The following is a 24,499-nucleotide window of genomic DNA, read 5'->3' on the forward strand; positions in this document are numbered from 1 at the left end:
TACATTTTATGCTTCATATGTGTAAACATGTTTTCTTAAAGTGTATTGTCTAACTAATGATGTATTTCAAATGCATTGGAATACAGTACATTATGTGGGGAGGCACCGTTGAGTATGGTATAAGACTCGGTGAAACAATCTTTTTATTATTTTTATATTGTAAAATACACACTGGCAGCTATGGTCCATTCTAAAGATTGTTCAAAATAAACACAAACAGGTGTATCTTACCTATTGGATTCTTTTTGAATGTTTTCTAATGTGTGGAATCATTTTGTGCAGAATTCCTATGATGTGTGTATAATTCTCAGTGGAGGCAAAATATGAAATCAGTACATCATGCCCCTCTCCATTTGTATTCACGAAAACCACCACTGCATTGTGTTGCAGTGAGCTTGAGGAAGCCACATGGTCCTGTAACAGATCTAACAGGAGGTATATGTATCTGTTCCCATGTTTGTCACTCAGAGTTCATTCACAGCCTTCCCCAAATCATAAACTTGTATGGTGTCTCTGAGGTGTGACAGTGACCTTGCCGTAATGGCGTGCTGTGTTCGCCATGGTTCTTGTGCTGTGATTGGGCAGCTTCATGTCATGTGGTCCTTTTCTGATCCTTCTGTGATATCTGCGGTTCTGCTTTCACAGTACTATTGGCCTCTCTTAAGTTTAGCTGAAACTAGCTCCTACCGCATTACATTTTGGAACCATGTTCAAACTGTGATTGTTTCACAGGAGTAGGTATTTGATATAAATGAGAAGTGGACTGGACGTTACTGTTGGAAAAATGTTCTTGTGAACTACAGGGTTTCAAACATCATACCATGATGAGCTGATTGATGAAGTTTAAGTCAATGTTGTCACTCTGGTTATCCCCACTATTCACATAGTTATATCTGGAAAAGTTCCCTGGAGACAAGATGTAGATGATTGCCTTTGGCATGCACATGGACATGGATAGTGAGTACGTGTGAGGTGTCACTCACTCAATAACTGCATAGGCATAAATTACGTTAGAAGCATGTACTTCACTGAACCAAATTTTCCTCTATTTGTAATGAGAGACCGCTTTCCCCATTTTGACCTATTGAACGCCAAAGACAACATATCCTACAATGTAAACAGACCACTGCTTGGAGAGCAAAACTATGACCTTTTTTTGCTGTATTTTTGCTGTTTTTTATAACAGGCAACAAATGGTAACGCTGTCTTTATCAGTTGTTCACATTCCTTTGAAGAACACTAATGGTTTCTCTTTCTTTTGATTCAGGCCATGAATTTGGTAAGTGTATGTTTGACCTTTTGCAACCTGCTTCGCCTGCTTGGCTGTGACAAGTTGCCACCCGCTGTACTGCCCATCACATGACCCGCACTGGTCCTTTTCCCGTGCCACCCCTCCCAACCCCGTACTTCCTCTCCAAATTCCCACAATGACTTTCTTCAATGCACTAATGTCCATGTAGTTGCTTGAAGTCCCAAACCAAGGAAGGCTATAAGGGGGTGCATCCATCTACACATTGACAGACTGTGTAAGGCTTTAATGTCTTGTCAGTTAGAAATATCTGGTTTTGACACCCTAGATTACGAGCAGAAGTGCACTAACTTTGCCTTCCAACATGGCCTCTGACAGCACAGAGACTTTTTCTCATGGCTAGCTAACATATTACAAGTTTTCCAAATTGCAAGTGAATATGACACTATATGACTGGTGTGCAATCAGACCTAACACACCACGCTATTGGAAATCATGTATCCCTACAGTCAGCACCTCAGAACTTAACAATAATTGCTGAGCCATATGGTGCCAGTCATTGGCGGTGCTGCCTTATAAAGCCATGAAGCACTGACCATAATTCCAGGAGGCTCAATGTCAACAAACATTGCTATCAGACTACCTTCCTTCCACTTATTTATTTTGTCTCTGTTTTTTGTAGTGGTAGGTGTCTGCTGAAGGATCTGGTAGTCTTGTGTTTTTCACAGCTCAGCATATTTCCACATCTTCTTCTCATATCCAGCATTTTTTTTTTTTTTTTTGGCCAGCTTAGCGCTTGCATCCATTTTGTTGCCACTTTATTGTTCTTTTTCAACAGCTGTCTTCCTGCTTTATTGTAGTTCTATAGGTAACAGCTTACAACAGGAGCTGTTTTCTGTTTGTTGCATTACCTTATTGAATGCTCATTTTTCATTGGCTGTTGGCAGTCCCCTGTGAAACCTGATACTGAACAAGAATAGTTTGCCAGAAATACTATATGATCTATATCTCTATCTATATCTATATCTATATTTAAGGTATTAAGCATAGGTATAATTTGAGTTTGTCCCCATCAAATTTCTAAAGGGATCATGGCAAATTTGTAACAACCATCAAGAGCTAAAACATAATCAGGCTTAAGTGGGACATATTGGTTCCTATTTATTTTTCTTTCTTAATTTTCAGTGGGCTTTAAATTCCATAGGTTAAATCTCTTCATTACCTGTAGTCAGTCACCTCAAGCACAATGGAAAATAACTCAGGGGTCAGTCATGAATTTACTGTTTTGTATAGTTCAGAGAAAAGAAAATGAAAGCTGTTATATCTTGTCTTGAATGTAGCCTTTTGTGCAAAATCGCATGCATGTAGGTAAAAATGGAAATCAAGCTACATTTTAATGACTGTAATCAAAGGGAAGCATATAAAAATTATGTGGTGCCTAACCCAACTGGATACAGTGCTTCTTTACGCTGTGCCTTATGGTTTTAGTAAGCCCCATTCAGGCACTTTGAAAGATTTGCAGTTACCTGCTTTATCATTTTTTCAGCAGTTATGATTACCTGTGGTCATCTCTTCTTATGCATGTGTCCCCAAATGAATTGTGCAATGATGTCAAACAAGTAGCACCTGCAACAGAGTTATCAACTTGGCTACATGTACCTGGAATAGTCTAAAGTCTATAACAGGGTCTGTAAGTTCCCAAGGGAATTTAACCACCAAAGAAAGCAACAACTGAAATAGCTATTTCTTATCTTCCTGGAGCTAATTTTTTCCATCTAAAAATGATTTGAAACAGAGCAAGACTCAATGCCTGTTCCACGGCCTGGTCTCCAAAGCACAAAGTGTTTCACCCTGTCTGTTTTTCACCTATTCAGCTTGTTCACATTGACACAAGGGATATGAGCAATGACTTTCAGTGGACCACAAAATATGCTTGTGGAGCAACATAACAGTCGGGGGATGTCTCAGAGAAGTGTACCACAGGTTGTGTGACTTCCTGCCATGCCCGAAAGTGCACTTAAAGCTTTCACAAAAGGATATTAATAAGAAATTAGTATTCTCCCTCTCACTCTTCTCTCAAATCGCTTTAAGCCTGCTCTGCTCTGCTGCTCCTCTGGATTCAACCTCCTCTCCTTCTGTATCACACCACTGTCATCGCCTCACTCACCAGGAGCACAGATCCGAGGACAGATGATCTCATGCTGAGTTTTGCATCTTGTCATTATAAGCCATCTTGGCCCAACGTCTTCTGGTGTAACAATAAACTATATAAACTCCATAAATTCAACTCTCCCTTATGGCTTCCACAAGCAACTCATTTTAGAGTAATCGCATTGCTGTAGTTTTTCTCATGTATATGATTAGGTGTTTCAATAGAGGGTTAAATGGAGAAGAGCAGTCATCATAATAACCAATAAGCTACCATTTTAACATGTTTTTAATGAAAAAGACAGCTTACAGTCAAGCCATGTGTGTGAGTATTTGAGAGAGCCATGTGTTGAGAAATGACAGCACATCTTATGCGCCGTGCAAAATTAACCCCATGCCCGCAATGCCAGGAATGTTCTCTGCTGAATTTACAAGAATTGTACCAAGCCAGCAAAATGTGCTGATTGCTGGAATTCAGAAAGAATTTATGGTATGTGCAGTTGCCATGTCCTTCACAGTGTGTCATATTGGATTACATATAGTTACATTAATTTCAGTTTATCCAGAACAGACACTTGACAAGATATCTGATTTGAGGCTAAGGCAAATGGAAAGGCCAGCATCAGTGGAATGGCCTTGAATTATAACTCCACCTTCCACTTTAACTGTTAGCTTTCTGTAGAGAAATGTGCCACGTGTGATTGCAGAGAAGAAACCATCATCCCACTGAATAGGTCTGGGAACAGCATTTCGAACTGTCCTCTTTCCCTCTTTCACTTTGTCCCAGGATCAGGCCTCCAAAGACAAGGCCCTCCAGAACATGGCAGCTTTGTCGTCAGCGCAGATTGTGTCCCCCAGCATCATCATGAAGAGCCCCCTGCCTCAGCCAACCTACCCCGCTACTGCCAGGGTAAGCCCACCATTCACCACTGGCAACTCACAGTCCTGTGGGAGAGAAGCTACAGTCTCTGTCTGTAAGGGACAAACATGCACTGCACTGGTGTAACAACAGTGTCTTTCACTTCTGGGTGATTTATACTATATGACAGTATATTATAACATATTCTTTATATATTTCGTTCTTTCCTGGCCTTGATGTGGCATGAATTAACATCTTTAGAGCCTGCACTGTCAGAATTTCACGATGATTGCACTAGAGTACCTAGAGTGTCATTTGACCACCTTCAGTGTTTCCCAAATGACACAATATACCACATTTTAGTAAACCAAACAAAATGTCAGACAAATTAGCAGAAGGAAAGAGATACATGTGTTATCAAACACTGAAGTCAGACAGACCCTTGTTAATTAACAGGAAAAGACATTGTATTGCTGCTGATACTAGCCCAAAAACATGACAGGTTTGAGTTAGAGTTTGGGCACGCTTGTCTTGCTGTACTGATTCCGATCTCTCCTCCACAGTTCTGGCCCGGCCACATCCCAGGAGATCCTGGACCTTCCCAGGAGTGAGTACCATGCTCTTGGGTAATCTGCAGGGTAGTGTGGGGCATATACAGGGAAGCAATGTCTGATTCCGAAGCACTGTGGGAATTGGAGGCTGCCATCCAGGAAAGAAGCTGCATGATTTTGGATGAACATGGCAAAGATTTATTTTAATTTTGCACAACTCTTATCTGCAAGATTTTGGTTCATTCCATATTCAGAATTGTCGCAGATCAATGCAATGGGATAATGCAACCTAAACCACTCCCTTTCAGTATCAAACCATTTGCACAGACCCAGTACCCCAGTTTCCAAGGCCCAGTGCCCACCCCTATTTCATGTAAGTATAAAATACAGTATTAATCTGTCTAAGATGAGCCGTCTGTCTGTGGAATTTCACTGACAATACGGTGAATTGTTTGCATAACCGTTTATTTTCAGATCATCATAATTCTCCAAAATACATAAGAGATAACACAGATTTTCCCTTATGTATGGTTTCTATATAGCACAGGAGAGATGGTTACATCTTTTTTTTTTACATTTTTTGCAGGACTAAGTTATGCTATTGGGAGGTTTTCACGTTTATCCTCCAACCAGCACATCATAAATATATCAATTTGTTTTAAATAATCTATTATTGTTGCTTTGATGTTATAATATAATTTTGCCATCCTCATCATGTTTTAGTTACACATTCTGTGAAGAGTCATTTAGAACACACTAAAATGTCATGTAGTTTGCATGTTTGATTAGATTCATTACACTATCTGTCCCCCGCCCTGCTTCTCTCTAGCCTATGAGTCCCTGGCCGCCCCTCTTGGCCCGTCTGCCACGGCAGTGCCTGTGTGGCAAGACCGCACCATTGCCTCATCCAAACTGAGAATGCTGGAGTACTCCGCCTTCATGGAGGTACAGAGGGACCCCGATACGGTGAGTGTGTGACCAGGCAAATCGGATTGCTTGTTTTGATAATTATCCAAGGTGCCTCTTTGAAACAGTGAAACCCATTTCAGTTTCCAAATTTCACTTTCCAATTGCTGACACCAATTTCCAATTCCAGTTCCATTTCAAATCCAAGTATATACAAGAAGGTTTAATGAAAAGTGTAGTTTTACACTTACATTGTAAAATGTATTTTACAATACATGTGTTTCTATCAGTTATTTAAGTATACACAACATGACAGACACAAAACTGATCTACTTTGTTCTGTTTAAAAATTATGTTTTGTCATATCTGTTGGGTACATAGATTGCAGACTTCTTAGTACATTTAGTACAAGCTCTCTTCTATTTCAGTTCCATCCTGAATTTCAATTCCTGTTGCAATTCTTAATTTTAATTTCAGTTCCTACTCCTACTGTGTGAGGTAGACGCCGCCCAGACATTGCTCAGACGTTGGCCAGGACACCTGTTAGTCTAACTAGATCGAAAAAGCCTACATACGTCAAAACCATCCAAATCCCACCACATTGTTGAGGATTTTCAATGAAATCCCACCGCACCTAGCAATAAATGATTCTCAGTGTGTTGGATATATTTGTTTGTATTTTATGTGGATTGCACCTAAGATTTTCCTGTCTTTTTGTTGCAGTGAAATGTTGCAGTTGCAGTTAAATTCTTTTGATATAATTTCATGAATATAGCCTGTTCATTCTTGGGAGTGGGTTTGAATAGGGTATAGCTCCTTGTCTGGGTCATGTTTAGGAGTGAAATCCTTTTAAATCTCTTCATTTCGGGGCCACTTCCTCTTTATCCCAATGGATTGCAGCACCTTCTTTAGCCAGCTTTCCTGACTGCCCTCCTCCACACCTCCTTCCCTGTCCCCACTACAGTACAGCAAGCACCTGTTTGTCCACATCGGGCAGACCAACCCATCCTACAGCGACCCGCTCCTGGAGGCCGTGGACATTCGGCAGATCTACGATAAGTTCCCGGAGAAGAAGGGAGGGTTGAAGGACCTGTACGAGAAAGGCCCCCCCAACGCCTTCTTCCTCGTCAAGTTCTGGGTGAGTGTGCACATCTGACCACATAGCACAGATACCATGTCCCTGGTACCATATGGATGGCAGTGTAGCATTGAGGTAAGGAGGAGTGCTCGTAACTGAAATTTTGCTGGTTCGATTCCCCGCTGGGGTATTGCTTCTGTACCCTTGGGCAAGGTACTCAACCCACAATTGCCTCAGTTAATATCGAGCTGTATAAATGGATAACATGTAAAAATTGTAACCCATGTAAGTCCCTCAGGGTGACAGAGCCTGCTAAATGACAATAATGTAATGTAATGTCGTATAATCAGATGAACATTAACATCAGAAACTGAATTTACAAGAGCAACATACGCGTGGACATTTAGGTGCTTAACCATCAAATTTAGCTAATAGTTTTTTATATGTCAAAAGATGGTGCACACGATAGAAAAAATCAATTATTACCCCTTTTGAGTGTAAAATGTTTTATATCTTACAATTCAAAAGATGAAGTAGAAAAATGCATAGAAATATCACATATACACTATATGGACAAATGTATTTGGCCACACCTGTTTTTAAGGGTTTGGGCTAGGCCCTTTATCTCCAGTGAAGGGCAATCTTAATGCTTCAGCATACCAAGACATTTTGGACAATGCTATGTTTCCAACTTTGTGGAAACAGTTTGGAGAAGGCCCTTTGCTATTCCATCATGACTGTGCCCCAGTGCACAAAGCAAGGACTATAAAATCTTGTGGAAAGCCTTCCAAGAAGAGCGGAAGCTATTATAGCTGCAAAAGGGGGACCAACTCCATATTAAAGTATATGTATTTGAATGCAATGTCATTACAATGTAATGGTCAGGTGTCCAAATACTTTTGTCCATATAGTGTATTTAATGATAGATGCTGTATATTTGGGTGGAAAGTTGTGTCTGTGAAGTGAGTTGTGCGGTGATGTTGTGTAGTAATGTTGTGTGGTGACGTGGTGTATTAACATGGTTTCCCCCCTCAGGCGGACCTGAACATCAGTGGCATGCAGGATGGGCCTGGGTCATTCTATGGCGTGAGCAGTCAGTACAGCAGCTCAGAGAGCATGACCATCACCGTGTCCACCAAAGTCTGCTCCTTCGGCAAACAGGTTGTGGAGAAAGTCGAGGTGAGGTCACTTCCTGCTTCCTCATTACATTATTGGCATTTAGCAGACACTCTTATCCAGAGCGACTTACATAAGAACATAAGAACATATGATGACGAGAACAGGCCATTCGGACCAACTAAGCTCGCCATTTCTTAATTAAAGAGTATCCAAAACTGCATCAAGTCTAGACTTCAACACAGCAAGGGTCTCTGCCTCAACTACATGACCTGGCAACCTATTCCATGTATTGATAACTCTTTGTGTAAAATAATATTTCCTTATATCAGTGCGGAACTTGCTCTTAACTAGTTTCCATTTATATCCTCTTGTTTTACAGACTGAACTCACCCTAAAGAATCTATTATGTTTAACCTTATTGATTCCTTTTATAAATTTAAATACCTCAATTAAATCACCCCTAAGCCTCCTCTCGTTTAGTCTAAATAGGTTAAGTAACTTGAATCTTTCCTCGTAGCTTTTATATTTCATGCCAGGAACTAATTTAGTTGCCCTTCTTTGAACCTTTTCTAGAGCTTCGATATCTTTTTTATAGTGTCTATAGTGTATATAGTTTTTATAGTGAATGTCATCTGCCCACTTTTGGATGCTGTTTAGGTCTTCCTGTATTACCTTGGTTGATTCTATACTGTTCGCTAGACCCCCTAGTTTTGTATCATCTGCAAATTTTACTATTTTACTACTAACCTCTGCATCAAGATCATTTATGTATATAAGAAATAGCAAAGGCCCCAACACCGATCCCTGCGGGACTCCACTTCGTACAGGGCCCTGCTCTGATACAATTCCTCCCACAGTTACAGTCTGCTTTCTATTAGACAACCAACTTCGAACCCACTCAGTGATAGCTCCTATAATTCCTGCAGATTTCATTTTCAATATGAGCCTCTCGAGCAGTACTTTGTCAAATGCCTTTTGAAAGTCCAAATAGATAATATCATAAGCTTGATTTGAGTGCAGACATGCTGTAGCTTCCTCAAAGAAGTCCAGGAGGTTTTTTAAGCACGACCTCCCTCTGCGAAAACCGTGTTGGCTATCATTTAGAACACCATTTTGTTCAAGGAATAATTCCAAATTATCACTAATGATGGATTCCAGTATTTTGCATGCGATACAGATTACTGTTACCGATTACATCGGTTACAGTGCTTTTTTTTTTCTTTTTTTTTTTTACAATGTTATCCATTTATACAGCTGGATGTTTTACTGAGGCAATTGTGGGTTAAGTACCTTGCCCAAGGATACAACAGCAGTGGCCCAGCGGGGAATTGAACCAGCAACCTTTCAGTTACGAGTCTAACTCCTTAACTTAAACTACTTGAATTTTATTTTCAATTACGATTTCGGCAGGTGCCAAAGTGTTTTTGGCATCGTCCATTGGCCCAACCCTAGTTTCTACTAGTCTTTTTAATGGCTTAACAGCAGATGTCATTGGTAAAATGAATACTGCTGAAGTTAGTATGTATTTTCTGAGTTAGAGTGTATGAGTGGATTGAACTTTTTCATGCATTTGGGATTTTACACGCACTAAAGTGGCCCTATGAGGTTTCTTTCTCAAATATTGTTGCTATATGCATTTTGTTATATGATCTGACACAGTCTTAGTGTTTCCCGTGTTGAAGCATGGTATTAAAATGGCAATGTCGTAGATTTAAATGAAAGCGTGTGGCCTATAAAGAAATAGAAAGGCGGACTGCAGGCAAAAAAAAAAAAAAACACACAGCACAGGGCCCATAGTGAATAAAACCTGCTCTGCGTCTGACCCTTGTCCTTGCAGACAGAGTACGCAAGCTCAGAGGGGGGGAGGTACATGTTCCGCATCCACCGCTCCCCCATGTGCGAGTACATGATCAACTTCATCCACAAGCTGAAGCACCTGCCCGAGAAGTACATGATGAACAGCGTGCTGGAGAACTTCACCATCCTGCAGGTGATGTCACCTCTCTGAGCCGGCGTAGTGCAGGGCTGCATCATTAAAAGGCGTCACAATATATGATGACATAGTAGCTATGAGGTTTATAAGGCAACCCAGGTGGGTTGGTATGGTCAAGTGTCTGATATGGTGCACCAAGAGTTTACTCATCTGCTGTGTGAGGACTATCCACTCGGTGTGTCCATGGTACATGAATATCTGAAAAAAAGACATTAGTATCATTTTTGGAAAAAATAACAGTCACTTGAGTGTAAAACATATTGCATTTCAAATTACAATGTGGTTGTGTTAAATGATCACTGTAGTTAAACTGCTGGTCACCTTTTTAAGAACAGTTCTGTGTCCCCTCTATTTGCACAGTAGAGAACAACACATACAATGCAGTGAATTATACAGAGCCCAGCTAGACATTCCCAACTCCATTATATATCTGCAGTCTATAGGATAAGAACAATCACTACATTTAACCAATTGCAGTTAGAAACCATTTCCATGGAATTACCTCAGGGGTCATGGCTTAATTGTCCTTTATTTTTGGCTGACTGTTTTTTTCCATTGTTCCTAACTGATTTTTTTTACCCCCCCCAGGTTGTGACAAATAGGGAGACTCAGGAGACATTGCTGTGCATTGCGTTCGTCTTCGAGGTGTCAACAAGTGAACATGGGGCACAATACCACGTCTACCGGCTAATCAAGGATTAGAGGTCCTGTAGGGAGGACTGGTTGGCACGCAAACTGTCCTCACACTGCCTGCCTACAAATAATAAAGAAAAAGAAATACACACAAACCCCCTCAGACTTCAGACAAAGCAAATTTTACAGTAATACGCATAATATCAAAGTGGATAATCTTTATTTCTGTGTTTTTCTTATTTTTATAGGAAATGTATGATCTTTAAACAAAAATACAAAACAAAGAATGGTGCACCACTACTTTGTGTAAGGGCAGTATTCAACATATATTTAAAAATGGCAGGTTGCATTCATTGTGTTCCTTAAATATATATTTTTTCAGGGATATTTTTTTTTCCTGTGTTTAGGGGATAAGGATGTTTAACTAACGTATTGGTGATGTGTATCAGAAATGTGCCTTACAGGAGCTCTGAATCTCTCCGGTGAACAAGGCCCTGGTAGCATGGTAGACTCAACAATTAGAAAGGTGCAAAAGCAAGGACTATAGACGTAAGAGTGAAGAAAAGACTACACAAAAAAGCATATTGGATGGGAACCTGGGATATCAAATTGTCAACTTGAAAATAGTGGTCACTTGGACTCGGTCTCTTTGAAGTGCCTCACAACACTGATGACTACCTCTTGCCTTGAATAAACAAAAACTACAGGGAGAAGATGTGGAGCCATAGGTTAAAAGCAGACCTTGGCTTAGCATTCTGCATTCTTAACTCCCAAAGCACCCTTTTTGTGGCACATGTTATTCAAAATAAAACAAAAAGAACAGACTTGTCAGTCTCTTAGGAAGCAACAGGCTTCAACGGATTGTCCTGCCCTCTCCTCTCTTCACCAGTTGAGTCGGCTATGGAACTGGACAGAAATACTGTTTGGATGTGTGTTTGTTGGTTTGCTGGTATTTTCTTAACTTGTTAGTCAAAGCCATAACAAATTGTGGCTGAATGTTTCTACCTCCTGGTACTTTGTGACAAATGTTTTTTTTTTTCCTTCGAAAGCTTTAAAAAAAATATTTGGAAACCCAGGAGAGGTACCAGTGGCCCAACCTAAAGCCCAAAGACTCCCAGCACTTCCCAGATCCAGTACAGGTTGTGGGGGTCTTACTGTGCAATTGAATCCAGGGTATACAAAAAAGAAAATGTTCAATGTTATGTTTTGTAAGCTGCATTAAAACAAAATGAGGGATTTCTTTATTGTGTTGCTGTGGGAGGATACCTTCCAAGAGGGTAGTCCGGGGGGAAGATCTGTGTGTTTGCCTTGATCACATTCTTGGAACTGAAGTGGAGCACCCTTGTATTTTTGTGAGAGAGCGTCCGAGCTTTGTCTCCAGTGGACGGAGGGTGGAGGCAAAGGGTGAGGACGAGACCAGCATGACCCCTGCATCAAGTCATCTGTCTAAGGGGTCTGGAGAGACCTTGGGGGATGTCAGTTGGCCCAGCAGACTGCAGCAGTGCCTTTCACTGACTACCTTTTTATTCAGCTTTTTAAAAGAGACACTTGTACTTATTTGAATGATTTTTGTTGTTTTATTTGACTTGACAATACAAGCCATGTGCTTCTGTTGAAAATTACGTGTGTTAATGTCAACACTGATGTTGTTTGTCTGTTTAATGTATTTTAAATTGAAGGTGGGGGCAAGTTTTTCTTTTTTTTAATTTGCTAATACACTCTAGCCTTGGTTGCCAATAGTGCATTGCACTATTGTATACTCTATTGTCCACAAGCTGATGGGTTGTATCATGTAATCTGTGTATAACACATAATCTACCAATAAAAAAGAACAGGCATGGTGCCCCAGGAGCCATTATATTTTTCAGAAAACAAGTGAAATGTGTCCATGGACTGTGTCTTTATTCTACTGTCTTCGAATGTGTGGCATTACCTTAATAGAGGCAAAGATTTTGAAATGTGTCCTTGCCCACTTCATGGCAATGACAGTGTGGAAATGTGCCGCCTCGATCGAGATGTGGTGACAGAGGACTGGTGTTCTTTTACTCTTACATTACAAAGCAGTTTTCATTAGAAATGAATGGTTCAAAAACAGAATTGACACAGGGATATATACAGACATATTTGAACATGGCTTTATGACAATAAACTGTGTGCAGAATGGCTCCTTTACTCAACAGTGTACTCCGCACATGAATTAGTTTATATATATATATATATATATATATATATATATATATATATATATATATATATATATGTATATGTGTGTGTGTAGGCTCAATTCTAATGAGCGTTTTACAAAAGCCATATCACAAAATGTAGAATGGTTGTTACATTTCGCATGCATTACACAGAATTTATGAGCTGATGGCCCAGAAAGGCAGGTACACTATCCTGCATCCTCCCTTGGACACATGAAAATTTTATGGTCTGCTAGAAGTGTGGTATATCACCGCATTCAGAAGGAATGCATGCAGGCTAATTAATTTAGAGCTAAGCTGGGGAAAAGAGGAACACATCAGAGTCTTTGACACCTGGGGCCTCATTTATAAAAAAAGTTGCATAGAAACCATCCTACATTTGATCTAAGATCATTTCTGAAATGTGATTCAGAGAAAATGACGTAAAAAAAAATGTGCATACGCCACTCTCCCAGATGTGAAATCTATAAATTCACTTTTTTAGATCTCCACTTTGTAAATGCCCCCTAATTAATTTCATTAGCATATGAAGGAGCTTGAATCAAAACCCAAATCCTCTACTTGATAATGGCGAGCTTCAAAGAAAAAATGTTTAGTGAGGCCGAAATCGAGGTCCTGTTGGCGGAGGTGCAGATGCGTGCAGGGGTGCTGTTTGGGAGCCTTTTCAGTAACGTTACCATGAAAACCAAGTACATGATCTATGCAAAAGGTGACATGGATCTTTTAAACGATGCAGCTTCAGAAGGTACGCTGGTGTGTGGTTAAAACCAAGTAAAGTCTAGTATAAATAATGAAACTTGCAATGTTGTTGTAATTGTGCAATTTTATTAATGCAGATGAAGAACCGATCCAGCAAAAAACAGCACCTGGTAGACCCGTCTCCCAAACAGCAGCAGCAGCAAGAGACCGCTCCCGCACAGGAGAAATCTCCCGGCCCTCACCAGCATCCACTTCAGGCTATCCCAGTCAGGGGAGGGTCCTATCTTAGGCCGTCCTAACGTCACAAAGGGATCTTATTCAGTCAGTTGGTGAAGTAGTTGTCAAACTTAGGCAGGTGCAACAGGCTCTGGTTCAGATGAACCAGACTCTTGTCAGCTCTTGTAGGCTGCATGAGTAAACGTGTGTGTGAATAAAATATTTTGGGAAAAAGTGAATTTATAGTTTGATTTTTATCCAATAACATTCTTACCTGTTGGAATAACATGCGAATCAACTGCCATCTTCTCATGAGCGCAGCGGCATGTGTATTCCAGTCAGCGGGTAGTGGAGGGGGATCTTCTACATCCATGTGCATTTCACCTTCTCGCATCTGAAGCCCATGGCTCACAGAGATATTGTGAAGCACACAACAGGCCAAGATCATTTGGCACACCTTGTTGGGCTCATACAGCAGTTTCCCTCCTTCCATCCAGACACTGCCACCTTCCCTTTAACATCCTGATAGTGCGCTCCACTACTGACCATGCGCGGGCATGAGCCGTGTTAAAGTGGGCTTCTTCGGCTGTCTGTTTGTTTTCCTCGAGTAGCCTAGCTTATGTTGTTTTAATTTATTAATAACTTAATTGTGCAAACCATTACGTATAGCCTAAGCAATGTGTTCAATCTGGCAATAAAACTACAACAGCATCTACTACTACTACTACTACTACTAATAATAATGATAATAATAATAATGAGGAAACAGGCAGCAGACAACATTGTCAGGGCTCTGCTCCCTTAAGCCACGGTGTTTTTGTTTTTCCCCGTCCTCGTGCTTTTGTTTTCCTTGTGTTCCAGCCCCGCCCTGCTCCCTGCCTGGTCCCCGCCCACCTGATTTCCTCATTGCCTGCACCTGCCTGCCTGCTCACCTGCATCCCATCTCCTCGTCACCCCAGCCCTACATCTTCCCTGCGTGTCTCTGTCGTGTTGCTAGTTCGTTTCAGTGTTTATTCCTGTCTCGTCCCCGCATTACTTTCCTTGATCGCTTGCTGAATTGCCGTTCCTGCCTGATTCCCGACTTCGATCTCTGCCTGCCGCTTCGGATCTGATTGACACCTCTCTCCTGCCTGCCCCGACTCCCGATTCTGGATCTGCCCCTGGACTGCTACCTCGTGTTTCAAACCCTGCCTGTCCCTGAACTACAAACCGCCTGCCGATTCTTATAAACGCCTGGAACCGTAAAATACTGTGGTACGCGTTTGTGTCCCGACCACCGATCCTGACAAACATGTTGGCACCCTTTCCGAGATTTCCGAGTACCTGCAACATTGCCACATTGCCACAAGGAAATGTGCGTACGACAAGTTGGAACCTGACGTGGAGCTAGGTACTTCAAAGAACTACCACGTCAAAGAACATTTTTATAAATCTGAACTCTAGTGTGGCTTTGAGCGTACACACATTCTAAGATCAAATCTATGTGTAAGAACATTTTATAAATGAGGCCCCAGGACTGGGGAGTCTTAAAATTTTCAGAAGGATTCATCATGAATGTTTATTCCAAGTATGGTGTGCCAAGCAAAAGCAAATCTATGGTGTGTAAGGTCTATGAGATCTATGGCCCAGGTTCAAAACCCAGCCACATCATCAGCCAATGATGACAGGGGGGAACAAATTAGCTTTGTTCCACCATTGACATTGGTTGTTCCCCTCACCACTGTAGTGTGCTGTGTAAAAAATAGCCATTGCCTACAGGTGAGTGTATCGGAGGGTTGCGGTCACCTGTCCAAAGCACACCTGTGCGAGTGCAGTGGCCCAGTATACAGCTGACAATTCCATAATGGAGTTAAATAAAGGGGAAAAAGTATAAGCTCACTGACCTACCAGAGCTAAAAAAAAATGTAACTAATGGGATGACATCATATCAGAAATGTGTGTGAGTTTCAGTTCAGTTTCAGTTTTATTTCAACAGGAAAAAGGTTTAAAAACAACTGCAATACAACAGTAATCCAGTTATTCATTAGTAATACAGTAGTTTAAAACCTAGGCCCAGCTCAATTATACAACTGTTTTTCAGTGAGTTTTCAGTCCTACGATGATAGGATAGAAAGAGAAAGTAAGGAAATAATAACAATACAGATTATTGAAAGAAAACAAGTGCTGTTGAAAAGTTTAAGCCATAGAGATAAAGGAAATTCTAAAAAGGGGAACATCACGGGAAGCAGAGAATAGTCAAAGTACGCAAATGTAGAGAGTAAAAGAAGCTGAAAATATGAATCTGTGTGTGTGTGTGTGCTTATATTTGTGTGACTGCATATACGTGTGTATGTCAGGGTTTCTGTTATCTGGTAATTATCGGTTTTTGCCTGGTAAAACTGATAAAAAACCACTCCGGTCAAAATGTCCAGTAATAATGCTCATACAAAACATAGCTATAAGGAAGGCTATCCCTAAACAGGACATTTGTGTTTTCACAGCGAAACATACTTATTTAAGAGTTCAGCGAGCTGTACCCCGACTGGGCTACACTGGCTAAAATTGCCTGTGTTCTGCCCATGTCAAGCGTGCCAGCAGAGAGGGGCTTCTCTCTGCAGATTCGAATTAAGACGGCACTGTCGTCTGGAGGAGGAGAGAGTCACACGGCTTATGCGCATTGCAAGCTGCAAAGACACACTGGACACATTTGATTTCAAGTCGGCAGCAGAGGACTTTGCCGCAATGAAAAAAAGGAGAAAAGAAAATGTTACCTGGTAGCCTATAGGCTACATTTGATGTCATGTAGGCCTAGCCTTTTTTAAAAACAGGCTACAGATGTTACAGGTTACAGACGTTTCATAATAGCCTACATTTTAGCGGCTAATGTTGTGGTTTTGCTCAATCGTTACTGTTTGTTTTGCTTAATTGTTACTGTTCATTAAATAGTCAAATTGATTTGAGGTTGTTGTCATTTTTTCGTCAACGTAGGTGCACTCTATATTTGTAACACAGACTGTTATTGAAACGTCACCGGTAAGTTTCAAATTTGTCCAGTAAAATAAATTCTTTCCAGACACCAGACCAGCAAGAAAAAATCCTAGCGGAAACCCTGGTGTGCGTGTGTGTGTTTGCACGTGCGCACATACACATGTATATGTGTTTCAACATATTTATTTCAAAAGAGCCTGTACTTGCCAGGTCCCCATGCTCCTCCATTTCAACATAACCCACTTTTTGTAACATCCCTTGATAATGAAGCCACTTGCTTGGTTCGTGTGGTGCACTGAAGGTCACTGCAGGTCACCAGCGCACATATTGGGATTCAAGAAGCAGATACAAGAGCCAATTACTTGCACACTCCTGTAAATAAATGATGACAGGTAATGACATAAAAGAATAAGGAATAGGGACTTTGCTCTAATAGATGTTTTGTATGTGTGTGCTATGTTTTGTGTGCACACAAACCTCTGTATGAAAGCATATTCAGTAATAAAACTTAAATTTGGTTAACTATCCATGGAGGTGTATATGTGATTTCAGGATTCTCTCTCTGTAGCTACCCAAACAGACATGTGACAGAGAGCACCATGACATAAAACTGCAGCAGAAGTTGGATAGAGCAAGACTGACAATTCGACGCATGACCTTTGGCTAAAGACCTGGTTGCTAAGCAACTAACTGGTTACCACTGGTCCCTTAATAGGAAAGTTAACTGGCTGATAACGATATGACTGAATTTGCCCTACAAGCGCTGTTCTCATGACTGTGTGGCGTATGGGTATCTGACATTTTAAACAAACAGTTATGTTTCAGACCTTTTGTCAGCAACAGACAACCACCATGACAGCAGCAAGCAGTCAGTGTCATTTCTCAGTGCCTGCAACCCTTAAAAAAACACTCTCACTCTACCCGAAAACAGAGTGCAGTAACTTTCTTCTGTCTATGGTTGACAATGGAGGTATTTTTTAGCAGACAGTTCACAGTACAGGGTTCATTGTAGTTTGCCTTTGATTTAAGGAGTCTGTGGCTGCCTCAAGACTGTGAGCTAAGACTCAGCTATTACTTCTTGTTTATATTAGTAGGAAAAGAACCATAAAATTGTTTGTGTGAATGATCATCATGTTGCTTAATTTACAGTAATATGGCTACATTGATATGTTAAGATGACTGTCTCTTTGTAGAAAATATCTGTTTGCTGTTGTAGGTGGTGCAAAAAGAAGGAACCAGCTGCATTGCTTAATAGGATTACAGAATAGGAAGGAAGCTTCACTAAAATAAAACCTGCTCTCACCTAATTCAGCAAAGGTTGATCCTGCTCAAGTTTTACCTTTCTCTCAGTGATGGAGCTCTTTCTAATCCTGGCTCTTCTATCAGGTAAATGGAGGCTTTTCCCTATGTTTGTATCTCACTTACCATCTGCACAGGTTCAGTGAGATTAATTGCTGTTTGTTGAATTTATTAAATCTGTGCTGGTCCCCTGAAACACTGTGTAATTTTGCTTAATCATTATCAAGCACTTAATCACTTAATCATTCTGCTTAAGTTTATCACTCACCAGTTTTATTGGAGCTTGAAATTCATTTTAAGATTCCATTCCAACGTTGTAGTATTTTAAAAACGAGCCCCAGGGAGAGTAAGTGGCTGCTCATAAAAGGCACACAGAGTGAATTGCCTTTTAAGAGCAATTTCTCATGTGCTATTTCCTCCTCTCAGTCTTAAGTTATAAGCCAGCATGGTCTCTGTTCTCTGTTGTTCCTAGGGGTCCAATCCCAGGACATATGGGGTCCGAGCGAGGTCCAAGGCCGAGAGCATGGGACTTTAACCATTGAATGCAGTTATGCTGCGTACTACGAAGACCATGTAAAGTACTGGTGTTATGGAGAGAACTTTAAATCGTGCACCACCTTGGCAAAAAGCAATGCTGTGATCAGGAGCAGGATGTCTCTCAGGGAGGACAAAAGGAAAAGGGCTTTCTATATCACCATGAAGGACCTTGCAGTGCAAGACAGTGGGAAGTACTGGTGCGCCATATCAATATTTTGGGGATCCGATAAACGAGTCGCTGTGAAAGTCAGTGTTGAAAAAGGTAAGGCCAGACTAATGTCGCCTTCAATTTTGATAGGCAATAATAAGAATCATCTTTGCTGTAGCTGTTTGCTTCATTTGATGAGATCATGTCTCATTAATACCCATGTTGTGTCAAATCACAACAGATATAAACCAGAATTTCACTAGCTGCAAATGTTTTTTTTTTTTTTTTTTCAAAGTGCCAAAAAAGTGACACATTTTAAAATTTTCCTCTGAATGTTAGTATGACATTTTGTGTGAGTTTACATTAGCAATCAAGCATGGAAAGTCTGATCATTGTCTTTAATGATGTCAAACACTAGAAGTATATTACTGACAATTGTGCGTAAGTGACAGAAGGCAATCTGTAGCATCAGGGTTCAAGTGCTGGAAAGAGCATTCAGCTCATAGCTGTGTTCAGGTCTTAGTGCAGGGGTAGGAAGGGGTGGTAGTCTTGGTGGTCTCAATCTGACCTCTTCTGCACCGAAACAGTTATTCCAGTGGTCCCAACAAAGCCAAGAACAGAAATGCCTACAACCACAGCAGCAACAAAGGTCACAAACACACCTTCCAAGGAGCCCACAGTGATCAGCACACATACCTCAGAGAAACCAGACCATGATATACTCCCTACAAAGGACACAGAAATCAGGTGAAACAGACATATGCCTGCCCACTTCCTCAGATCACTAAAACCCTCCACACACAACACAAACAGGAAGCAACCTTGTGGTCAAAGAATGCTTTACACCGTTGGGACATCATGCTAATATTCATTTCGTCACTGTCCCCAGTTTGAAATTTCCTGTATGAGATAAATTCATCACAATTACTCATCAAGACTTCCTGAAAGTATAACAAACTGTTCTGTTTGTACAAGTTGTGCAAGCGATCTTGTTTATTGTAAGTATTTTCTCATATACAGCTATAATGTTGCAATGGTGTACTGCTTTGTCACAGTTAGACAGTGGTTGCATCTTTTCGTGAAGTTCCTGATACAAGCAGTCACTCACCCTGTCAAGCTTATATTCCACATCTGGCCACTTATGCGGGCCACAGTGTCTTTATTTTGTGTGATCACATTGTGTTTCAGTTGTGAGGGAAGGCAGTCACTCACGGCTCACCACTTCCTCTTTAATCTCTGGTTATTCACACTGACCCTGTTTCAGCTCACCAACAATGACCAGGCTGGGCATCACCGCAGGCCTCCTGCTGCTGATCCTCTGTCTGGCCATCATCATCATCATTGCATGGAGGAGGTTGGGATGTGAGTGTCTGGGAAGAAAGGCTTACATGAATTACATGAGAACTACATGAACTCAAGCTGTGTTGAAATTCTTGCTTGTTAGTGTGCAACCATCTTGATTCCAGCTTGAATTTATGTCAGTTTAAGTCATTGTCATTAGGTGTTTTTTTTTTTTAATAAATTTTAAAAATTCCATCTTACAAAAAAGTATAGATTTCTATAACCAAGAAGTGATACATCATTTAATATTACCTATAATGTTGTCATAATGTATTATTCATGAAATACATTTCAAAGAAGTTCAGTCACTTAACCAGCCAGCACATCTTTATTTCAGCTCTTACTTATACTTTTATCTATTTTCTATTCTTCAAACTGTTATGTTTTGTTCTTATGTAATCAATGAGATTTAATGTATAATATGATATGTATTGTGTGGATTATAGTTGTGTATTACAATACTAATAATTATAATAATAATAATAATAATAATGATAATACGTAATTTCTACAAGGGACGCAGCCACGCATAAATATCTAAACCATAGGGAACCAAAGCAGTGTGATGCTTTATAAGCCTTTGTTCTCTATTCTCCTTACAGCCAAAAGAAGGAGGCAGGCTGCACATGACATTTTACAGGTACTGTAGCGACCACGAGCTCTCTTGCTTCCAGGCACCACTATTTCAGTTTAGAATTTCAATATCACTTCCTCACTGAAGCATATTTACTGTCTTTCTGGCTCTTATGTACCTACTATATACTGACATTCAAGCTGTTTTGGTGAGAAGTGTTTCATTTATCATGTCATATTAGCCTTGTTGGTTTCTGTCCATAAGTGTGAGTTTTTTATGTACTGTACATTCAGTAAATCCATCATATCATTACATGACACTAGTGTCTTCACAGACCTAACAATAATGATTTGACTGCTGACACTTTTGCAATGAATTTACTATCACACATCTAGTACCACAGATGTTAAGACAGAATTTCCAGGCTAAAATATTCTCCTTTCTTGTAGACCTCTGAGGAAGCCACTGAGATAACCTATAGTGTGGTGACTGCCAGGCAAAGAAGCCAGCCCCTGTGTGACTTCAACACCTATGCAAACTTGAGTTTTGACACAAGAACTCCTCAACTCTATGCAGCAGAGGGCAGTGTAGAGTATGCATGTATCAGGTACTAAAGAGGACAGCAGATGTGGAAACATGGAAGACAACATGGGAGAGGAACTTGCATAGGCTTGTATAGCACGCTTTCATGTCCACCTTTTATAAAATAATAAATTAATCACAAATGTAAATAATTCTTTCATTATTGTAAATAAATTGAATATAACCCACATGTTGTGTCCTTTTTTCATTTATATAAATCCCTTTACAAAGCCCCAGAGACTGAATACACATACCTAGCAGTACCTTTTGTAATTTAAACCGCTAACCAACAGGAAAAGGTGGGTGTTGCCTGAATGCCATTGATGCAGCACGATGGCTACTTGAACTGCCAGAAAGGCCAGGCCTTCTCCAGAGGGCCACAGTGACAACTAGTTGTGATTTCCATGTGCATTGCTTTTGCATTGCTAATCTAAATAACTAAAATCATCAGGGATCCAACACACTTACAAAGCAAAAGATAGCACTAAATGCATGCTGCATTTAACAGTAATTCAATCTGCAGTCCATTATCCTGCTCTCACTAAATGCAGCCTTGGTTTAATCACCTGAATAGACTGTGGCCAACATTCAGAGCGCAAAAAGACAAACCACAAACACTTACCTCACTATAATAACAGAACTGCAGCTCTGAAAGGTGCAGTAAACATATATATATATGGAAGTGTATATGTGTACACATATGCAAATATATATGCACAAAAGATGACATGTAAATGCCTCTTAACCCTAAAAGCACAAAGCTGTTTCTGAGAGAGGGGGTGATGATGGACCTGTGGAAATCGTTCCTCATAGCTGGTGAGTAGAAAAGTGATGAATAGGTTTCAAATGTTGTTTTTTATATAATTGCTGTAGTTTATCAGTATATTATGTTAATTGTCATAGTAATAGCAAGTTATTAAGTATTAATCTGTCAGACACTCTTATCCAGTGATATGCTTACACAGCATGAGATCATTTAAATGTGGACTTATTCTGATAAGGAAGTTTTTTTCTTGCAGCCAATTGACTTTGGGCCCAAGTTTCAATCATGACCTATGATGTTTAGTTTCATTAATTTTATTTTTATTCTCTTTTTCCTCAGTTCTGACCAGTTTGATTTACTTCACACACAATGCAGGTAATACTGAAATGCACATGTAAATGTATTTACAGTACCAGTCAAAAGTTTTGGACACGTGGTTAAGATAATGAAAAATGCATTCAAAGACATTTTGATGTAAACACTTATGCTTAAATGCTTGAAATTTGTTTCCTAGACAAATATAAATACTTAGGTTGATGCATATGATTGAATTTCTCTCCAAAAAATATTTTTTGGCTACGACAATCTAAAATTTAATATAGTGTTGATTGTAGTGTTATTTGATAGTTTTGATGTCTTTACTATTATTCCAAAATATGGAGAAGAATAAAGAAAGATGCTATGAGTATGTGTGTCCGAACGTTGATTATTCAGAGATCTCTTGGTGTGCCACTGTGCCATATTCTTCAAGCACTCTGAAAATGCAGCACTGGATTAATATTTGTATTTAAAAGTGTACAAACCAAGTGAAATCCTTTCAGTCAGTCCTGCATGTGATTTGGTCTTGTACTGGCAGCTCCCCCACGTGCTGTGCTGACCATGCACCCGAGATGGAGGGTGTTCTACCTCAATGAGACTGTGACGCTGAGCTGTGAGATTCTGAGCACTCCGGCTGAGTGGACATATCACTGGTACAGAGGTGGAGCCCCTCTCTCCAACAGTGTCACCAGTGGTACAAATACATACACAATCCTGGCTATAGATCAGTCACACAATGGACATTATACCTGCAGAGGCAAAAGACCAGGACAAGATTTTTACACTGAAACCAGCAACAAAGTTACAATAACAGTAGATGGTGAGTACCGTCAAGTATACTGGATGTCCCAGGGGCTTCTGAGTGGTTAGGTTAGTTAATCCATCTGTTCCAAGGTGCAAATTTGAGCCTGGATTGTGTATTTTTCTGACAACCTAGAGTTCACAGCAAAAAAACACAATTTGCTTTGTTCTATCAAGGGTAGTGTCTGTTGGCCAGGGTTCTCTCATCTCACCACTCATTAGCACCCTCTAATGACTCTGGAGGCAGCTGGGAGTTACTCAGTCAGCAGCTATCAGTCAGTGCCCATCCTCCAATCAGCATTTGCTCCACTGTGGGACATCTAGAGCAAAAAATAGCCATTGGCTGCATGAAGGCATCTCAGAGAATTGCACAGGTCATACTCCAGTGCTCCTGCAGGTGAGTAGAGGATACTGAGGGAAGGCAAGGTTCATGTACAAATGGCAAATCCAGAAGCGTGAAAAAGCATAAAAGAAAAACAAAATAAAGAAAAGTATATTCTCCTCTGACATTGGCTCCATAGAAATGTGCCATAAATACATAGAAATTACATTATTTTATTAAATTCACAGATTGATATGCATCATGCAGATGCCATTTTAACCATTATAGCTTTTGAATTTCTGTTTTGCATATTCTTCGTTTTGATGTACATATTTATAAATGTTTATTTGATAAAGCTGTACTTTTTTAGTAAAGGCTCTCTAACACTGTCTGTTCCATTCCTAAATATTTTCTCTGTGTCCTGGTATCTTCAGCTGTTCCACAGGCGGTGCTGACACTGCTGTCTGAATGGACAGAGATCTTTGAAACAGAGAGAGTGACTCTGAGCTGTGACATTCAGAGCACATCTCCTGTGTGGACATTTAAATGGTACAGAGGTGGGCAGGAACTTCCAGTTGAGAAGTCTGCAGACAGGTATACAATATGGTCTGCTGTTAAGTCAGATACTGGAACATACACCTGCAGAGGACAATATAGGAGAAGAAGAATATGCACTGACCACAGCAAAGCTCTTGAAATCAAGGTTTTTGGTAATTTCTTTATTTTTTTATTTTCAAATAGATTACTTACAATATAAAATGTTATGTCTGTGAAAATCCTATATTTAAAAGGCAACATTTCATAAAGTGCAAATACACATATAGCACATATAAGTATTTATTAATTTATGATTAAGGATATCCTAGACACATGAGTATTAATTTTTTTGACACATGCATTACTACTGATGTGTGAATATTGGCTTGCTGTGCATCACTGGAGTCTAAGGTGTTTTCAGTGACCTACAACCACAAATTATTTTGAGTAGCTGAAATTTGGAGTTATGGTTCATTTAAAGTTTTAATGCTTAATAAACATGTTTGTAGACATGATCCCTAAACCAGTGCTGACCCAGTATCCCCCCAGTGGAGAGATCTTCACAGGAGACAGAGTGACCCTGAGCTGTGGGGTTGGGACACATGCTGCTGGCTGGAAGTATCTCTGGTACAAAGACACACAGAGATCAGCGCCG

At 40.2% G+C, this 24,499-nt stretch overlaps 1 protein-coding gene across 5 annotated transcripts in view; it reads left to right on the plus strand.

Annotated features, from left to right (window-relative positions):
• The window catches only part of LOC118778792 (transcriptional enhancer factor TEF-5-like), a 42,059-nt gene extending 29,679 nt beyond the window's left edge, over window positions 1-12,380 (plus strand). For 3 of the 5 annotated variants that reach the window (XM_036530511.1, XM_036530512.1, XM_036530513.1), the window contains exons 5-13: window positions 1,268-1,279; window positions 4,185-4,307; window positions 4,820-4,863; window positions 5,116-5,180; window positions 5,637-5,773; window positions 6,678-6,851; window positions 7,827-7,970; window positions 9,748-9,900; window positions 10,492-12,380. In XM_036530511.1, coding sequence (XP_036386404.1) covers window positions 1,268-1,279; window positions 4,185-4,307; window positions 4,820-4,863; window positions 5,116-5,180; window positions 5,637-5,773; window positions 6,678-6,851; window positions 7,827-7,970; window positions 9,748-9,900; window positions 10,492-10,605 — 966 coding nt within the window. In that variant the 3' untranslated portion in view covers window positions 10,606-12,380. The remainder of the gene's footprint in view (window positions 1-1,267; window positions 1,280-4,184; window positions 4,308-4,819; window positions 4,864-5,115; window positions 5,181-5,636; window positions 5,774-6,677; window positions 6,852-7,826; window positions 7,971-9,747; window positions 9,901-10,491) is intronic. The other 2 variants (XM_036530514.1, XM_036530515.1) reach the window with 1 other exon arrangement.
• Window positions 12,381-24,499: the final 12,119 nt, after the last annotated feature.

The sequence above is a fragment of the Megalops cyprinoides genome, chromosome 6, assembly GCF_013368585.1.
Source record: "Megalops cyprinoides isolate fMegCyp1 chromosome 6, fMegCyp1.pri, whole genome shotgun sequence".
NCBI classification, from domain to species: domain Eukaryota; kingdom Metazoa; phylum Chordata; class Actinopteri; order Elopiformes; family Megalopidae; genus Megalops; species Megalops cyprinoides.